Source organism: Schistocerca americana, chromosome X (assembly GCF_021461395.2).
Source record: "Schistocerca americana isolate TAMUIC-IGC-003095 chromosome X, iqSchAmer2.1, whole genome shotgun sequence".
Classification (NCBI taxonomy): Eukaryota; Metazoa; Arthropoda; class Insecta; order Orthoptera; family Acrididae; genus Schistocerca; species Schistocerca americana.
In genome coordinates, this window is record NC_060130.1 from 438,914,037 (window position 1) to 438,932,209 (window position 18,173).

The 18,173-nt window shown below is 39.9% G+C and overlaps 1 protein-coding gene across 5 annotated transcripts in view; it reads right to left on the minus strand.

Annotated features, from left to right (window-relative positions):
* The window catches only part of LOC124555813 (histone-lysine N-methyltransferase EHMT2), a 280,266-nt gene that overhangs the window by 55,341 nt on the left and 206,752 nt on the right, over positions 1-18,173 (minus strand). For all 5 annotated transcript variants that reach the window (XR_006968595.1, XR_006968596.1, XM_047129879.1 and 2 more), the window contains one exon: positions 2,807-2,885. Coding sequence is in view for 3 of the 5 variants with exons in the window: in XM_047129879.1 (XP_046985835.1) it covers positions 2,807-2,885 (79 nt within the window). In the remaining 2 variants the exon portion in view is untranslated. The remainder of the gene's footprint in view (positions 1-2,806; positions 2,886-18,173) is intronic.

The following is an 18,173-nucleotide window of genomic DNA, read 5'->3' on the forward strand; positions in this document are numbered from 1 at the left end:
CTTTCTCTTTCTTTATTTCTTTGGAAGATTTTAATTCTTGTGAGTGTTTCTTGGGTTGCATATCCAGGAACTAAGATAACAAAACTGATGAAATCTTCTCAGGCTTCCATCTAGGAGGCTGTGTTAAAACTCTGCCACTCAGGTGGGATGTACACATAATCTCAACACTTCACCAGAAGATTTTGAGAGTGACAATCATTGAATCATCACAGGATTTCAACATAGCCACATTGATGGAAGCTCATGAAGATTTCATCAGCAGTGCATTCCAGAACAGTCTACATTTACAGATAACCAAACTGTTCTATGGTCTGATACCCATACCCCTTTTTACCAAGTGACTTATTTAATTGTGGAGGATACTGTCCCAGATGGCCCCCACCCAAGCAATGCTAGTGAAGAAAAGTGTCTCAGGCTGCTGCAGCAGAAATTTATCTGCTGGCACAATATGGGTGTGTTCAAGCCAGGTGTAACCTCTCCCTCTATAATGGCTTATTCATGTGTAGGTAGTTAATGACTTGAAACAGGTGGATGTGCTAGCTGTTGCCTAAGCAGATTTCATTATCATATCAACCGAAAGAAGATATTTATACTTTTTTTCAATCTTTAAGGTATTACAGGTGGTTAATTGTTTCATATTCCCATATTTCCTATTTTGTTTTAAAAATCAGGTAAATTTGTGTTTGGGGAGAATGATGGTCAGGTCATATTGTGCACTGCAGAGGCTGTTGGCATGGGTGGTTGTCATGTGGAGTTCTGTGGCAGTTCCTACAGTGAGATGATATATTACCATAATGTAAACATCAAAAATATCTGATGATAGCACATCTATAATGCACAACTTTAATTTTTCATTACGATGTGTGTTTTAAATGTAGATATGAAAGAACATGTATCAACCTGGTTTTCCTCTGAATCGTCGAGGTTTGCTCTGACTTTTTTGTCAAACTGGAAGGCTAGATCTCAGTGAAAGATAGTGTCTTGGATCACATTAATGCTTTTGTGCAAAGGAGAAGTGACAGGAATATCTCCTCAAGGGGTACTGGCTCAGAGTGCTTGAGATCTGGTTGTTAGTGGTTTAATCATTAGAGATATGTAATGCATTTTTTCCATGTTGGCTATTTCCACAACTTATCTTTGATATTCTCCAGTGTCAAAAACCACAGTTTCACTGTTCTAAAAGAATCACCATCTGTCCTAGGAAAAGCAAATATTGAGTAAATTGTTTGGTTCCTTGTTTAGGTCAGAGCCCTAGTGCCGCAACAGAACAACTACCAACTTTTTGACTTACATGGGGAGATAACAACTCGCACAATCACCACGCAAGACCTACGTTGTCACAGGGCTATAGTCAAGCACAACCCATCACATATGATTGGCTCTAGCACTGACTTTTTGGAAGGATTAGTTGTCCACACAGTGAGCATGCATGTGTGATCAAACATTAGGAATCTGAGAAGAGATAGCCAGTTGGGGGAGTGGGGCTTTACAGCATGGGAAAGAGTGAGAGAGAAATGCTGCAATTGCTTCAAGCCCATACTTGTCACACATGTACCCACAAAAGAGCTGAGAGGCGAGAAAGGGGGGGCAGCATACTGCTACAGATTTTACTGCCTTAATGCTGTAGCAGTTAAGTATTACTTTGTACAAAAATTCACAAAAGACTTTTTTTTATGACATTACAGCACTCAAAATGGAACACAGTAGGGCACCATCTCTGGCCATCAACTGAAGCACACATATATTTTTGGTCGATGGATGAACAAATCATATAATTATCATTGATACAGTTTTAAAAGGCAACAATGAGTGATTACATATTTCTTTAACCAGAAATGACAGAAGAAACAATTTGAAGCCTTCACTCTGTGTTTGGAACTTTTTGTTGAACTGAAAGGGATCTATTCCTGACTTTCCAGCATTATTCAGAAAACCAACCAGGCAGATGGTGGTTGTAGTGATCTCTATACCAAAAATCTAGTAATACCAGTATTGCTGGCCCAATTTTGATCTTCCTACACATCGGTCAGGGGCCTGAAGATGGCATAGTAAAATGCTGAAAGTGGTAGGCAAATAAAATAAATTTTGAAACCAGACACTGAAGGTCGTGTAATTTGACATCCTGTGTCGAACAGCTGAGTCCTGCAACCATCTCTAAAAAGATGGACACACAGAGACGCATAATTAAGTTTTGAATATACATACTAGGCAAGTGATATTATTCTATGCAATTTTATGTGGTTTTCATATTAACCTCTGGTGACAGGTTGTAAGTAACTTGTGTTGCTGATTTGAATTTGGCAGTTCTGTGTAGCAGTACAGTGGTAAAAACATCAATGTTCATGACAACTGATTTATATTTTTGAGTTATTGCTGTTGTTTAACTTCTGCTAATTATGCAAATCAGTGTACGAATGCAATGGAACACAAAGTAAAATACCATACCAATGCATTACTCAATTACTTAGAAGGGAATTTAAGAACAGTTACAGAAACAAGTAAATGAGTATCTCAAAAAGCTGTCGTATGAGGTAGTTAGATAGAACAGGGAAAACTGCATTTTTCCTTAGTCTTTTATAAAATTCTTGATTGCATTTAATTGTAACATTACTATCAGAAACAAGTACGTAATATACATGTGTGCACTTACAGACCAAGAATCAGGTACTCACTCCTTACATACTACTCAGCTACTGATCGACATATGGAAATTCATCCCTATTTCAAGTGTTTTGTTAATTGTTGTCCCAACTATAATCACCCAAAAGAAGTATAGTTAGAAACTGAATCACACAATATGTCTCACCCTATTATCCAAATCAAAGAGGTAAGTATCATCATCTCTGTTATCAGCTTCACAGTCTGTAATGATCTCTCCAATGTATCTGTAAGAGAAAGACACTGTATTTCAGAATTCCATTCGGTTTGAAAAACAAATACAATTGTAAATGCAATGCAAGATAGTCACCACACACTTTATAGTATCATTCAAACATAGCTCTTTCTTTAAAAAAAAAAATAAATAAATAAAGAAATGATCATAATAAGTGGGAAAACACTTTACTGTGTACTGGGACGAGTAGGAATGGAAAAACAATCATTTGCACTGGCAATTCTTGCTGTTTTATGACGGAAACATAATATATATAGAATCACAAGTGCTTGGCAAGTGTCTCCAAAATCACTAGAGATACCAACTTCTTTTTTTTAACATATAATTTTCCTATGGTCATTAATAATAATAAGAGGAGTATTATTCTTGAGCCCCCCGTTTCTTACTCTACCCATTCATCCATACTGAAGACATGATCACAATGAACTATGGCTCTTCCCCCCCCCCCCCCCCCCCTTTCCTCCACACAAATCTCATTCTCTGTTGTCTAATGTCTCAAAACCATAGTTACTTTCCATATTGGCTTGGGTTACTATCCTAATAACAGTATGTTCCTTTTACTGATTTTAAGCGCTCTTCAGTTATTATTCCTGCCTTCTTTTGTACTTGACTTCCCTCTTTGCTGCCCATCTTCCTGCCTGTTCAGTATCTAAAACTGGTGTGTAGGTTGATTACTTGTCATGTAGATCGTTTATAAGACTCCTATCAAATCAATGTGAAACAAGTCAGTTTACAGAATTTGTATATATGATGTGTTTGTGTGTACGGCTGTATGCTGGCTACATAGAGAACACTAATCACCAATGGGTTATACTGAAGAAACAACTTCAGAATAGACATGCAATTTTCTCTTAAACTTGTGACATTTTTATGTTATTGAGGAAATGATCAATAATTTTTGTGGCTATATACCAAACTTCTTTCTGAGACACTGACAGCTTAAACACTGAGTACAATATCTGCTCCAGTATTGTAGTTTTGTCACCCCTTAAAAGAGCACAATGGTCACTTTGGCATGCTGCAGATAGTGTAGAACTGGTACCAGGTGGTCATGCAATCCTCCTCCACTGATGGAAGTAATGACAGTGAAGTATTTCATTTGGAAGTGCACATGACCACACACAGTGAATGAAGTTGCCCACTTTATTGTTGTATGCTGCTGTCTACAAGGAACAGTATACTACTTGCAGCTATGTAACATCACATTAAGAGCAATGGTCATAAGCTCTTAAGCAACAGGGGGACAGGAGCCAGTGTTACACTATGTCAATAACTGGTTTCAAACTCAACAGGAATTGCAGGTGTTAGTAAATTCTGGCCTGTCTCGATCAGTTCCAGTGCAAACACTGCAATGGAACTGACTAAAACAGACATTTGAAGCTGGGTACCTCGAAAAAAGTCACTATTGATAGTAGTCCTTAAACATGCACATCTTCAGCAGGTAAAATAACACAGAAACTACACAAACAGGAGGAGGAGATTAGTGTTTAATGCCCATCAACAATGAGATCATTAGAGACAGAACACAAGCCCAGATTAGGGAAGGATGGAGAAGGAAATCAGCTGTGTCCTTTCAAAGGAACCATCCTGGCATTTGCCTTAAGTAATTTAGGGAAGTCACGGAAAACCTAAATCAGGATGGCCAGGTGCAGGTTTGCACCAGCGTTCTCCTGAATTTGATCCAGTGTGCTAACTAGTGCGCCACCTCACTCAGTAGAAACTATATGGTAAATGACTGAACATTCGTAATGTGGTCCAACGACTCACAGTTTTCTCTCTTTTCAAATGATGCAAGTCACTGAGTGCATCAACAGCCCAATGGCACATTCAACCTGCAATGTATGGAGTGTTAGTTCACCCCAGAGGTGGTTCAGTGATATTTTAGGTGTGTTTTCTGTCTCGTGAATTTCGGTTACCCATTCAGGTTACTGTAAACATGAACCAGTAGGTTTATTTCGACATTCTTGGTAACCGAGTGCTGCACTTTCTTCTACAGCTTCATGAAAAGTATGTTGTGAACACTATGGTCTTCCAAAATGACCTGGTTTGGCAAAAAACTCTACCAACCTCTCCGATATAAACACTTCCAATTTCCAAGTTTTCATCAATATGTACACATCATCATTCATGTGCTACATTAATTGTTGCTATTATTCTATTTGTTGGACAGAACTGAATTTACAATGCTTTTTTTCTAAACTATGGGAGAGGCTATTTGCAAAAAAACACTTATTACTTCTTTGAAAAACATTGATGACACAATCACTGGCAGCATAACATCACGATGACATAGGTCAACCAATCACAGGCTAATTATTTCCATATGAGACCACTGCAGCAGTAGTATGACAGTCAACTGTTCATGATGCAGATGATTTTTTTTATTTCAACTTGACACAACAAGCATATCAACAAAATGTTATACAAAATTTTCTCTCCTTTCAAAATAAATCAATATCCGGTTCTCAATTCTTTCCATTAATTCTGATTAAAAAATGTTGTTTGTAACATCATTAATCCCAGAAAACATCTTTTTTCCTAAAAGTTTTCTAAAAGTCTGTTATTGTCTACACAATCAAATGCCTTTGACAGATCACAAAAAATTACTATTGGTGATATTTAAGGCTCACAGTATTTGGTAAGCAAATGTATAAAGTGAGTTCTCAGTCAAGAGACCTTTATGAAATCCAAATCATAATGAGCTAAGTACAAAACATTGTTTCTACTTACATGTGATTTTACTCTTGAGTACATTAATGTATCAAATATATTATAAAAAGATATCTGTAATGAAACTGGACAGTTATTTGGATTTTTTCTGTTACCTTTCGTATAATGATGTTGAACAATGATGTATTTTAATCTGCTTGGAACAATTCCTTGCGCGAGTGATACATTACGTATATCTCATAGGATATGACACGACATTAAGTTATAACAACTCCTGAGAATTTTGTTCAGAATTCCAACATTATATGAGCTTTAGTTTTGGACAACTTTTAAAAGTCTGTAAATTTCAGTGAAGAATGTTTGTGCTACTTTTATTTGCTTATAGTTCAATGGAATGGCTTTCTTAATATAAGGCTATAATGAAAGAGTAACTTGTTTTTAAAGCTATATATTTTCCAAAGTATTACATGTACGAATATGACTGATGCATGAATAGAACACCATTAACTCACAGATTTAACACTCTGCCTACCAGTTGGCCTTACGTGTGCAGTGCCTTGACAAAATGTGACAAAGATAGAAAAGACTTCTTGCATGTTAAAATATGTGAGATGTTTATCTGTTACAACAGTGCAAAATGCATTTAAAAGGAATTATGGAAAAGAGCCACCATGTAGACAGATTGGCAATTTAGGAACACTAGTTGTCTCCGTAAACAGAAAAGTTCCGATCAACGAAGTGTGGCAGATGAACCGTGGTGAGGGTAAATCTGTAGCAGTCACAAAAAATGAACAGTCCACATAAGCCACAAACTTGGAATACCACAGCAAACTCTGCAGAAGACTTTGCGATGGTGGTTACATTTTAAACCATAAAATGTGAGCTCATACAAATATTAAAACCAGAAGATTATAGTCATCACCTTCAAGCACTTGAGGATGAACATTTCAACTCGAAGCTGATGTTCAGCAATAAAGCAACCTTCCATTTATCTGGAAGGGTTAGTCATTGCAATATGAGAGTATGGGCCACTGAACATCATCATGGGGTCATTTTTCTTCTGTAAGAAGACTGCCACAGGAACCTCTTACCTTGAAAATTTCAGTTGTGGTTGTTGCTACAACTGATATTATTGCTAATTCCAAGAATTACAACCCCCCCCCCCCCCCCCCCATTGGAGCAATGATATTCATTGTTACCTTAACAATGAAGTTCTGCATCACTGGATTGGGCATAGGGTAGATGGTGGTAAGCTCCAGGTGGGGTAAATACCTGCATCAAGTTTTTGAATTGCCTGCCATTGATTCAAGAATTGACTACCAAGCGGCAGGTTTGTTGTAACTTTTTGTTCCATAAAAGTTTGTCTCGGTAGTTCACTCCAGATATGAGAAAAGAGTAAGTCTGTTTTTTACTACTTACATGTACCTTCCCTGATGTTTTACTTGAACAGTGTACAGTGTATGCTTTTGAAAGGAAGAATCAACAAATAACTCACTGACATTACTGCATTTAAGATTGACTTTCACAAAAAAATAATAATTCCTGTTTGTCCACGTAATAAACACAGCGCATTCCACAGAAAATGGGAAAATGGGTCAAATCCTCACAGGTATTTTGGCGTAAATCCCCACAGCTCCAACAGTGTGAAATTAACTCATCTGAAGATATAATTTTGCTGTTTGAAATAAAGATTAAGGAAAAAGGTTGTGGCAAAGTATTAAAATGTTGACTCCAATAAAGAATTTGCAAGGTGGTAACATATATGGGCCATGCACTGGGAATGCAAGGCTCACATCAATTTCCACTTTGCATTTTTGAATAATTAATTAGCTCAGTAATGACAAGTAGCAGCACTGGTGTGAACAAATTTGCAGTTCATCACTCCATACCAACAAATGTGGCTAATGGATGAGAAATGAGAATACACTACATTGCATTAAGTGCACATAATTTTTGTGGACAGAGTTTCATGTGGGATTTTACTCAGGGAGCTGGTGGTGTGAAGCCAGCAGCGTGTTAGCCCAAAGGTCGAATTTTAAAACCTGCAGCACCACAGGAGGTGCTGGCCCCACCAGGCTAGTCTCCAGCGGCAAGGCTTTGACGCAGTCGACAGGCAGGGGGCATTTCCGGCAGCACACTGCAAGGCAAGCAGAATGTCTCCCCAAACTGAATAATGCAGGGAGATGCTGTTTCCCCTCAGTCGTGTCACCCTGAGTTCACAAAAGCATCGCGGACAACATTGCCAGCAAGGAATGTACCTCCACAAATCCCCCGACTCTGTATTTTTTGAGTGTGGGGCAGAGGAATGGAATGTGTCCATTTAGACGCTGGTGCCAAGGTCGCACCTGAAAGTTTTTCAGACAAGTGGCAACTCCAACTAGTGACCGCAACTGGCCAGGTCGATTTGACACACGCAGTGTTTGGGACTAGCACTCATTGGTGCAAAATTTGTTAAAAAGTTGTGACTGGACAGCCACAGCAACAGAGCCACAAGACACACTAGATTTTGGTAGAAATGACACTACCATATCGGCGTCGGTCCGATAAGGGTGCAGTACTCTGCACCATGCGATACGGAGTAATTGCGGAGTAGTTGCATACCTTATCCGAAACTCCAGATAATTTCACAGAATTGTGTCATATACATGTGTCACTGTGGCTGCAGCAACATCACACCTGATTGGCATAACAACATAATGAGAACAGCCGCCTGGGGACCCTGTCATAAAGCAGAAGAGCAGAATAGGTAATATACGCAACTCCGGCTGTAGCACTATCAGCCTTGCAGTTTACAGAAGTTAATCGGGTGGCTGTTGACCCACTGAGCATTGCAGCACATTCTCGCATTATTTTTGTGATTAGATACTGATGGAAAGTATGTGATCTAGAATCTTATGCTCTCATTCAGTTAAGGGGAAGTGCCAATCCGCATTGCTAGGTTATATAGTTGTATATTTATGTTATTCTCCTCTCTCTCTTTATTAAGATGATAATCTGTTCATATTCAAGAGGCATCACATCACTAATGCAATTTATGATTATGTCTATATCTCAAATGCAATAAATCTGATTATCTTTCTCAATCTTTCAGACTACATACATTGAAGCACCCAAGAAACTGTTATTGGCATGTGTATTCAAATACAGAGATATGTGAACAGGCAGAATACAGCACTGCTGTCAGCAACGCCTACATAAAACAAGAAATGTCTGGTGCAGTTGTTAGATCGGTTACTACTGCTACAATGGCAGGTTATCGGGATTCAAGCGAGTTTGAACATAGTATTATAGTCAGAAAATGAGCGATGGGACACGATATCTCCAAGGTAGCAATGAAGTGGGGATTTTCCCATACAATCATTCCACGAGTGTACCATGAATGTCAGGAATCCAGTAAAACCTCAAATCTCTGACACTGCTGCGGCCAGAAAAAGATCCTGTAAGAATGGGACCAACGATGGCTGAAGAGAATCATTCAATGTGACAAAAGTGCAACCCTTCCGCAAACTGCTGCAGATTTCAATGCTGGGTCATCAACAAGTGTCAGCATGCAAACAATTCAACAAACCATCATCAATATGGGCTTTTGGAGCCAAAGGCTCACTCGTGTACCTTTGATGACTGCATGGCACAAAGCTTTACGCCTCGCCTGGGCCTGTCTACACTGACATTGTACTGTTGGTGACTGTAAACATGTTGCCTGGTCGGACAAGTCTCATTTCAAATTGTATTGAGCGGACGGACGTGTACGGTTATGGAGACAACGTCACCTATCCATGGATCCTGCATGTCAGCAGGGGACTGTTCAAGCTGGTGGAGGTTCTGTAATGGTGTGAGGCATGTACAGCTGGAGTGATATGGGATCCCTGATACATCTAGATATGACTCTGACACGTGACACATATGTAAGCATCCTGTCTGATCACCTGCATCCATTCATGTCCATTGTGCATTCCAAAGGACTTGGGCAATTCCAGAAGGACAATGTAACACTCCACAGGTCCAGAATTGCTGCAGAGTGGCTCCAGGAACACACTTCTGAGTTTAAATGCTACCGCTGGCCACCAAACTCCCCAGACATGAACATTACTGAGCATATCTGAGTTGCCTTGCAACGTGCTGTTCAGAAGAGACCTCCACCCCAACGTACTCTTACGGATTAATGAACAACACTACAGGTTTCATGGTGTCAGTTCCCTCCAGCTCTACTTCGGACATTAGTCAATTCCATGTCACGTTTTGTTCAGGAACTTGTGTGTGCTCACTGGGGCCCTACAGAATATTAGGCATGTGTACAAGTTTCTTTGGCTCTTCAGTGTATATTGACACACCAACCCTATGCTACAACCCAGTCAAAAATGTTGGTGGGGTTAACCTGATGTTAATAATTTACATGCATCACTACTTTCTAAGAGGCAATGACCTCATCAAATACAATTGTTCAACATAGGCATATATTGCATATTCAGATGTCATTAAGTGCATAATAATCGCATTTGGGGAATTTATAATAGAATCCCGAGTTCAGTAAACAGTTCATTTGCATATCACCTCATGGTAGCAAAGGAAACTCTGAGGTTGCTTCCCATAATTGGTGACCCTGCTTTTAAATATGCAATCTGAAATCTTCTGATACAAAAACAAGGTATTGAGATTTGTTCATGTTTTGATATTTTTGAATAGATTTTTTTTCTCACAGTGTCACTCAGCACAAAGGTACAAAAATGGTTCAAATGGCTCTGAGCACTATGAGACTTAACATCTGAGGTCATCAATCCCCTAGAACTTAGAACTACTAAAACCTAACTAACCTAAGGACATCACACACATCCATGCCCGAGGCAGGATTCGAACCTGCGACCATAGCGGTCGCGCGGTTCCAGAATGAAGCGTCTAGAACCACGTGGCCACACTGGCCGGCACACAAAGGTAGTTTCTTATAACTGGCCGATTGAATATTTGTGTTACCTTAACAGCTTGTGTGAATTTCCTAATCTGATGTGTTTACTTTCAACAGGAATTGCCTCCTGCGGTAACAGTTCAGTTCTTATGACTTCTGCATCACATCAAGGAAAACATGCACTGGCACAACTGGGTTGCATCATTAATATCCAAGTTGTATTGGATATAGGAGTGCATAGTCAGGTTCTTTAATGTATTTTTATGTTAATACAGTCAGTCCCACTGTTACGCACCTCTCACATCTTGTAATGGCCATCAGTTTTTAATGCTGACGCGGAGCTGTGGTAGACTTCTTATGCACAGAAATCAATCCTTTCGTTGGGAATGCGGTTCATGGGGGCAGCCAGCCCATGTCACAGAACTGCTGTACAGCTCCCCCCATCTCCTGGCGTTCCCACAGGCTTGCCGTAGGCCAGTGACCCATTTCCTGGCCGCGTGCTGGAGAATTCCGTCCTTGCATCACAGGACACCACAGGCAGTCTACACTTGGGCCAAAGGCCTCCCAGACTTGCTGACAGGCAGCACTCGCATTCACACATAGCACCACCTACCCTTTTGCCCAGCCGCCGCAGATGTTTTGCAGTTGTTCCACTCTGACATTTTTGACGCACTTTAGTCTTACTTGAATTGTTAGAGAACACTCATGTTCATCACAATCATACATCAGTGATTCTATGTGATCTTTAAGGAGGTACAACAGGTCCACTCTGTATTATAATATCTTTCTAATTAATCAATACTGAATTGTTCTTATTATTATTGAATCGCCAAAGTTTCACTTGTGTATCATCGGTTTCATTGTATCCATCTCTTAACTTAAAACCAAATATGTAATTTAATGATTAGACATTACACACATTTGTTTGACTGCCCATGTCTACCTTATCCTAATTTGTACCTATATCTGTATCATAACTTTGGGGTGTGCATTCACATAGTTCTAGCACAGTCAATTCCATTTATGGATTTTTAAATGTTTGCATGTCAAATGGAACTTCCGTGTTGGTTGTCATTATTTTGTGTTTGTTTCATTAAACTTAGGATTTCTCATGTACCTCAGATATTAATTCTTAAGGCTCCCTCACTAAAACTAGAGTCATGGATGATATTATATTCTTCATTGCATGACCACTATTTTCTTTCCATAATCCTCTCATGCCAAATTAATTATTATTATTATAATAACTTATTTATGATAAATGTCAATATGTTTACACATCTCATCAGACAATGTGTCCCTTTACATCACCCTCAATGGCAAGAGAGATGAGCCCTATGGCCGCCCTTTATCCCTATACAGACATCATCACTGCACATTAATATATTCACTTTTGTACGTAGTCCACTTGTGTTTCATCTAAATTTGTGCATACATGTTACACTATGCGGATAAGCACCCAATCTTTTCTCTTTGATTTATGTTTGACATTTGTCCCAATTACCACATATGTAAGCCACTCACGCAGAATTTTACTGGGTCTGTACACAGTTTAGAGTAAGATAGGTGTGGTACTAACAAAGTACACCATTTACTAGGTACATACATAGCTTAGCCCCAGTCATCGAACTTTCAGTTTACTCTACTAATCCTCCTTTTGTGAAGAAGAAAAGTATTATTGCAGTAGTAGTAGTAGTAGTAGTAGTAGTAGTAGTAGTATCAGCAGCAGCAGCAGCAGCAGCAGCAGTAGTAGTAGGATAGATAAGGTGTATGCATGGTGTAGGCAAACACAGGAGGAGCTGCGCACAGTTTGCAAACAGCTGAAGATGGTCACAGTCAGCCATCTGCAAGTTGCTGCCTCATAGTACGGGGTAAGCAGAGAAACCAGTGTGTTGCATGTGGCACTGTTGAGGCCCCTTCCATCGTACCTGATGTGGAGGTTCAGCACTCACTGCAGGGTGAGTTGCAGTTTGTTACACCATCGCGTAGCTCAAACTGGAGAGTCAATATGGAGGCTGGCTGTCTGATCTCACCCATTCACTCTGCATGGAGAGGTGGCTGCTCCTTCAACAGGGTACAAGCAGGCACATGGGCAGAGGAGTTTAGTAGTTATCAGGAGCTCCAAAGTTAGGTGCGTTATGGAACCCCTTAGGGAAACAGGGTCCAGGGCTGGAAAGAATTCCAATGTGCACTTGGTGCCTCCGTAGGGCCTCATCAGAGATATGGAGGTGGCCCTACCTGTGCCTATCAAGGATGCAGTGAGCCATAGATCACAAGTCGTTGCTCCTGTAGACACCAAAATGAAACCTGTCATTTGGGTTCTGAGGAAATCCTCAGTCCCTATGGGTAGCTGGTGGAAGTGGTGAAGACTGCAGGCCTCGCTTGCAGGGTGCAAGCAGAACTCAGAATTAGCAGCTTCGTACCCAGAGCCCATTGGAGTCCTTTCAAGTCTGCAGCGGAGCGTTAAGTGGTGGGTGTCAAAGAGAGATTCCTTCAATGCCGTGACAGTTATAGTTGCAGATTTCTGGACCTGTGTTATGAAGTGGAGAGTTGTAGGATACCACTCAACAGGTCACGCATGCACTACACAACGAAAGCGAGTACTCAGGTAGTGGAGTACTTGTGGAGTGAACACTTGATGAACACTTGCCAAATGATACACACAGAGCGAAATCAGATCGCATACAAAGTAGACACACTTGGACTGACAAAATTGTAACTTAACTGGCAAAATATTCATAACAAATTTCCTGAACTTACTGCCTTCCAGGAAAGTTGTCACACTCAAATCATTCTCGGAATCAATAGCTAGCTGAAACCTGAAGCACAAAGCCTCTAAAGACATGGAACAATAATTGGAAAAGACGGATTAAGTGCAATAGGAGGGGGAGTGTTTATTGCTGTCAACAAAAATATTTTGTCTATCAAAGACGAAACTGAGACTGGCAGTGAAGTTATCTGAACATGAGTAGCCAGCATAGCTGAGCTAAAGTTAATTATCGGATGTTCTTATTTGTCATCTGATTCTGCTGCTACAGTCATAGAATCATTAAAGGAAAGTCTATGCTCAATAGTGCAGAAATATCCAGATCATGCAGTACTAGTTGAAGGTGATTTTAATCTACTGAGTGTAGACTGGGAAGCCCATGGATTCATCGGAAGTCTATGGATTCACTGCACATGATCTGGACCCTCTTATGAAGTACTTTTGAATATGTTTTCGGAAAAACTGCCTTGAAAATTTAGGTAGACAACCCAAACGCAATGGATATATTTTATACCTTGTAGCTACAAAGAGGCCTGATCTTATCGACAGTGTTAGTATACAGACAGGGATTAGTGATTATTATGTCATCGTAGCGACAATGGTTACTAAAGTTAATAAATCCATCAAGAAGACTGGGAGAATATTTATGCTAGAAAAAGCAGATAAGTAGTTTTTTGCATCGCACTTATACAATGAATGGACATCATTTAATTCCATATGACGGATATAGTGGAGTTAGGGGTGAAATTTAAACTGATTGCAAAGTGCAGTCTGCAGACAACATGCCAAGTAAGTGGATTAAGGATGAAAAAGACCCCCATGGTTTAATGATAAAATTCAGAAAATGCTGAGGAAACACAGAAACTTGCACTCTCAGTTCAAAAAAGAACATGTAAATGTCGACAGGCAGAAGTTGGTAGAAATTCATGCGTCTGTAAGAAGATCTATGCAAGAAGCATACAAGAAATCCACCTTCATACCATAGTGAGAGATTTTGCCCAGAACCCAAGAAAATTCTGGTCATACATAATATCACTCAGGGGGTCTAAAGTTTCTCTCCAATCACTCATCAACGGGTATGCGTTGGCAATAGAAGATAGAAAAACAAAATCTGAAGTTTTAAATTTCACGTTTAAGGAATCATCCACGCATGAGCATCGTACAAACACACCATCGTTTGACAGTCGTATAGACTCCTGCAGGAAGAACGTGGAAACAGGCATCTGTGGGATACAGAAGCAACTGAAAGTGTTGAAACCAAAGTAGTTGCCACGTCCAGATGGAATCCCAATTCGGTTTAACACAGAGTACTCTGCGGCACTGGGCACTTACTTAGCTTGCATACATTGCAAATCTCTGATCTAGTGCAAAGTCCAAAGTGACTGGAAAAAAGTGCTGATGACTCCTGTATACAGGAAAATTAAAAGATCAGATTCACATAATTACAGATCAATATCCTTAAAATCAGTTTGCTGCAGAATTCATGACCCCATTCTGAGTTGAAATATAACATTTTTTTTTTTTTTTGAGACAGAAAAGCTTCTGTCCACAATCAACACAGATTTAGAAAGCATCACTCATGTGAAACTAACTTATCCTTTTCACATATGATATCCTATGAACTGTGGATGGAGAGCACCAGGTAGATTTTATATTCCTAGATTTCCAGAGCATGCAGCATGCAAGCATGCAGCTTTACTGTATGGTTAAATGATGATGGCGTCCTCTTGGGTAAAATATTTCGGAGGTAAAATAGTCCCCCATTCAGATCTCCGGGCGGGGACTACTCAAGAGGATGTCGTTATCAGGAGAAAGAAAACTAGCATTCTACGGATCGGAGTGTGGAATGTCAGATCCCTTAATCGGGCAGGTAGGTTAGAAAATTTAAAAAGGGAAATGGATAGGTTAAAGTTAGATATAGTGGGAATTAGTGAAGTTCGGTGGCAGGAGGAACAAGACTTCTGGTCAGGTGAATACAGGGTTATAAATACAAAATCAAATAGGGGTAGTGCAGGAGTAGGTTTAATAATGAATCAAAAAATAGGAGTGCGGGTAAGCTACTACAAACAGCATAGTGAACGTATTATAGTGGCCAAGATAGACACGAAGCCCATGCCTACTACAGTAGTACAAGTTTATATGCCAATTAGCTCTGCAGATGACGAAGAAATTGAAGAAATGTATGATGAGATAAAAGAAATTATTCAGGTAGTGAAGGGAGATGAAAATTTAATAGTCATGGGTGACTGGAATTCGACAGTAGGAAAAGGGAGAGAAGGAAACATAGTAGGTGAATATGGATTGGGGCTAAGAAATGAAAGAGGAAGCCATCTAGTAGAATTTTGCACAGAGCATAACTTAATCATAGCTAACACTTGGTTCAAGAATCATAAAAGGAGGTTGTATACATGGAAGAATCCTGGAGATACTGAAAGGTGTCAGATAGATTATATAATGTAAAACAGAGATTTAGGAACCAGGTTTTAAATTGTAGGACATTTGCAGGGGCAGATGTGGACTCTGACCACAATCTATTGGTTACGAACTGTAGATTAAAACTGAAGAAATTGCAAAAAGTTGTGAATTTAAGGATATGGGACCTGGATAAACTGACTAAACCAGAGGTTGTACAGAGTTTCAGGGTCAGCATAAGGGAACAATTGACAGGAATGGGGGAAAGAAATACAGTAGAAGATGAATGGGTAGCTCTGAGGGATGAAGTAGTGAAGGCAGCAGAGCATCAAGTAGGTATAAAGACGAGGGCTAGTAGAAATCCTTGGGTAACAGAAGAGATACTGAATTTAACTGATGAAAGGAGAAAATACAAAAATACAGTAAATGAAGCAGGCAAAAAGGAATACAAACGTCTCAAAAATGAGATCGACAGGAAGTGCAAAATGGCTAAGCAGGGATGGCTAGAGGACAAATGTAAGGATATAGAGGCTTATCTCACTAGAGGTAAGATAGATACCGCCTACAGGAAAATTGAAGAGACCTTTGGAGAAAAGAGAGCCACTTGTATGAATATCAAGAGCTCAGATGGAAACCCAGTTCTAAGAAAAGAGGGGAAAGCAGAAAGGTGGAAGGAGTATATAGAGGGTCTATACAAGGGCGATGTACTTGAGGACAATATTATGGAAATGGAAGAGGTTGTAGATGAAGATGAAATGGGAGATACGATACTGCGTGAAGAGTTTGACAGATCACTGAAAGACCTGAGTCGAAACAAGGCCCCAGGAGTAGACAACATTCCATTAGAACTACTGACGGCCTTGGGAGAGCCAGTCCTGACAAAACTCTACCATCTGGTGAGCAAGATGTATGAGACAGGCGAAATACACTCAGACTTCAAGAAGAATATAATAATTCCAATCCCAAAGAAAGCAGGTGTTGACAGATGTGAAAATTACCGAACTATCAGTTCAATAAGCCACAGCTGCAAAATACTAACATGAATTATTTACAGACGAATGGAAAAACTGGTAGAAGCCAACCTCGGGGAAGACCAGTTTATATTCCGTAGAAATGTTGGAACAAGTGAGGCAATACTGACCTTACGACTTGTCTTAGAAGAAAGATAAAGGAAAGGCAAACCTACGTTTCTAGCATTTGTAGACTTGGAGAAACCTTTTGACAATGTTGACTGGAATGCTCTCTTTCAAATTCTAAAGGTGGCAGGGGTAAAATACAGGGAGGGAAAGGCTATTTACAATTTGTACAGAAACCAGATGGCAGTTATAAGAGTCGAGGGGGCATGAAAGGGAAGCAGTGGTTGGGAAGGGAGTGAGACAGGGTTGTAGCCTCTCCCCGATGTTATTCAATCTGTATATTGAGCAAGCAGTAAAGGAAACAAAAGAAAAATTTGCAGAAGGTATTAAAATCCAGGGAGAAGAAATAAAAACTCTGAGGTTCGCCGATGACATTATAATTCTGTCAGAGACAGCAAAGGACTTGGAAGAGCAGTTGAACGGAATGGACAGTGTCTTGAAAGGAGGATATAAGATGAACATCAACAAAAGCAAAACGAGGATAATGGAATGTAGTAGAATTATGTCAGGTGATGCTGAGGGAATTAGATTAGGAAATGAGACACTTAAAGTAGTAAAGGAGTTTTGCTATTTGGGGAGCAAAATAACTGATGATGATCGAAGTAGAGAGGATATAAAATGTAGACTGGCAATGGCAAGGAAAGCGTTTCTGAAGAAGAGAAATTTGTTAACATCGAGTATAGATTTAAGTGTCAGGAAGTCGTTTCTGAAATTATTTGTGTGGAGTGTAGCCATGTATGGAAGTGACAATAAATAGTTTGGACAAGAAGAGAATAGAAGCTTTCAAAATGTGGTGCTACAGAAGAATGTTGAAGATTAGGTGGGTAGATCACGTAATTAATGAGGAGGTATTGAATAGGATTGGGGAGAAGAGATGTTTGTGGCACAACTTGACTAGAAGAAGGGATTGGTTGGTAGGACATGTCCTGAGGCATCAAGGGATCACAAATTTAGCATTGGAGGGCAGCGTAGAGGGTAAAAATCGTAGAGGGAGACCAAGAGATGAATACACTAAGCAGATTCAGAAGGATGTAGGTTGCAGTAGGTACTGGGAGATGAAGGAGCTTGCACAGGATAGATTAGCATGGAGAGCTGCATCAAACCAGTCTCAGGACTGAAGACCACAACAACAACAAACAACAGATTTCCAGGAAGTGTCTGACACAGTGCCCCACTGCAGACTGTTGACAAAGGTCTGAGCATATGGTTCATGTTCCCAGATATGCGAGTGGCTCAAAAACATTTTAAGTAATAGAACCCAGTATGTTGTCCTACATGGTAAGTCTTCATCAGAGACAAGGGTATTGTCATATGTCAGGCAGGGAAGTGTGACAAGACCACTCTTATTCTCTATATACACAAATGATCTGAGTGACAGGGTGAGCAGCAATTTAT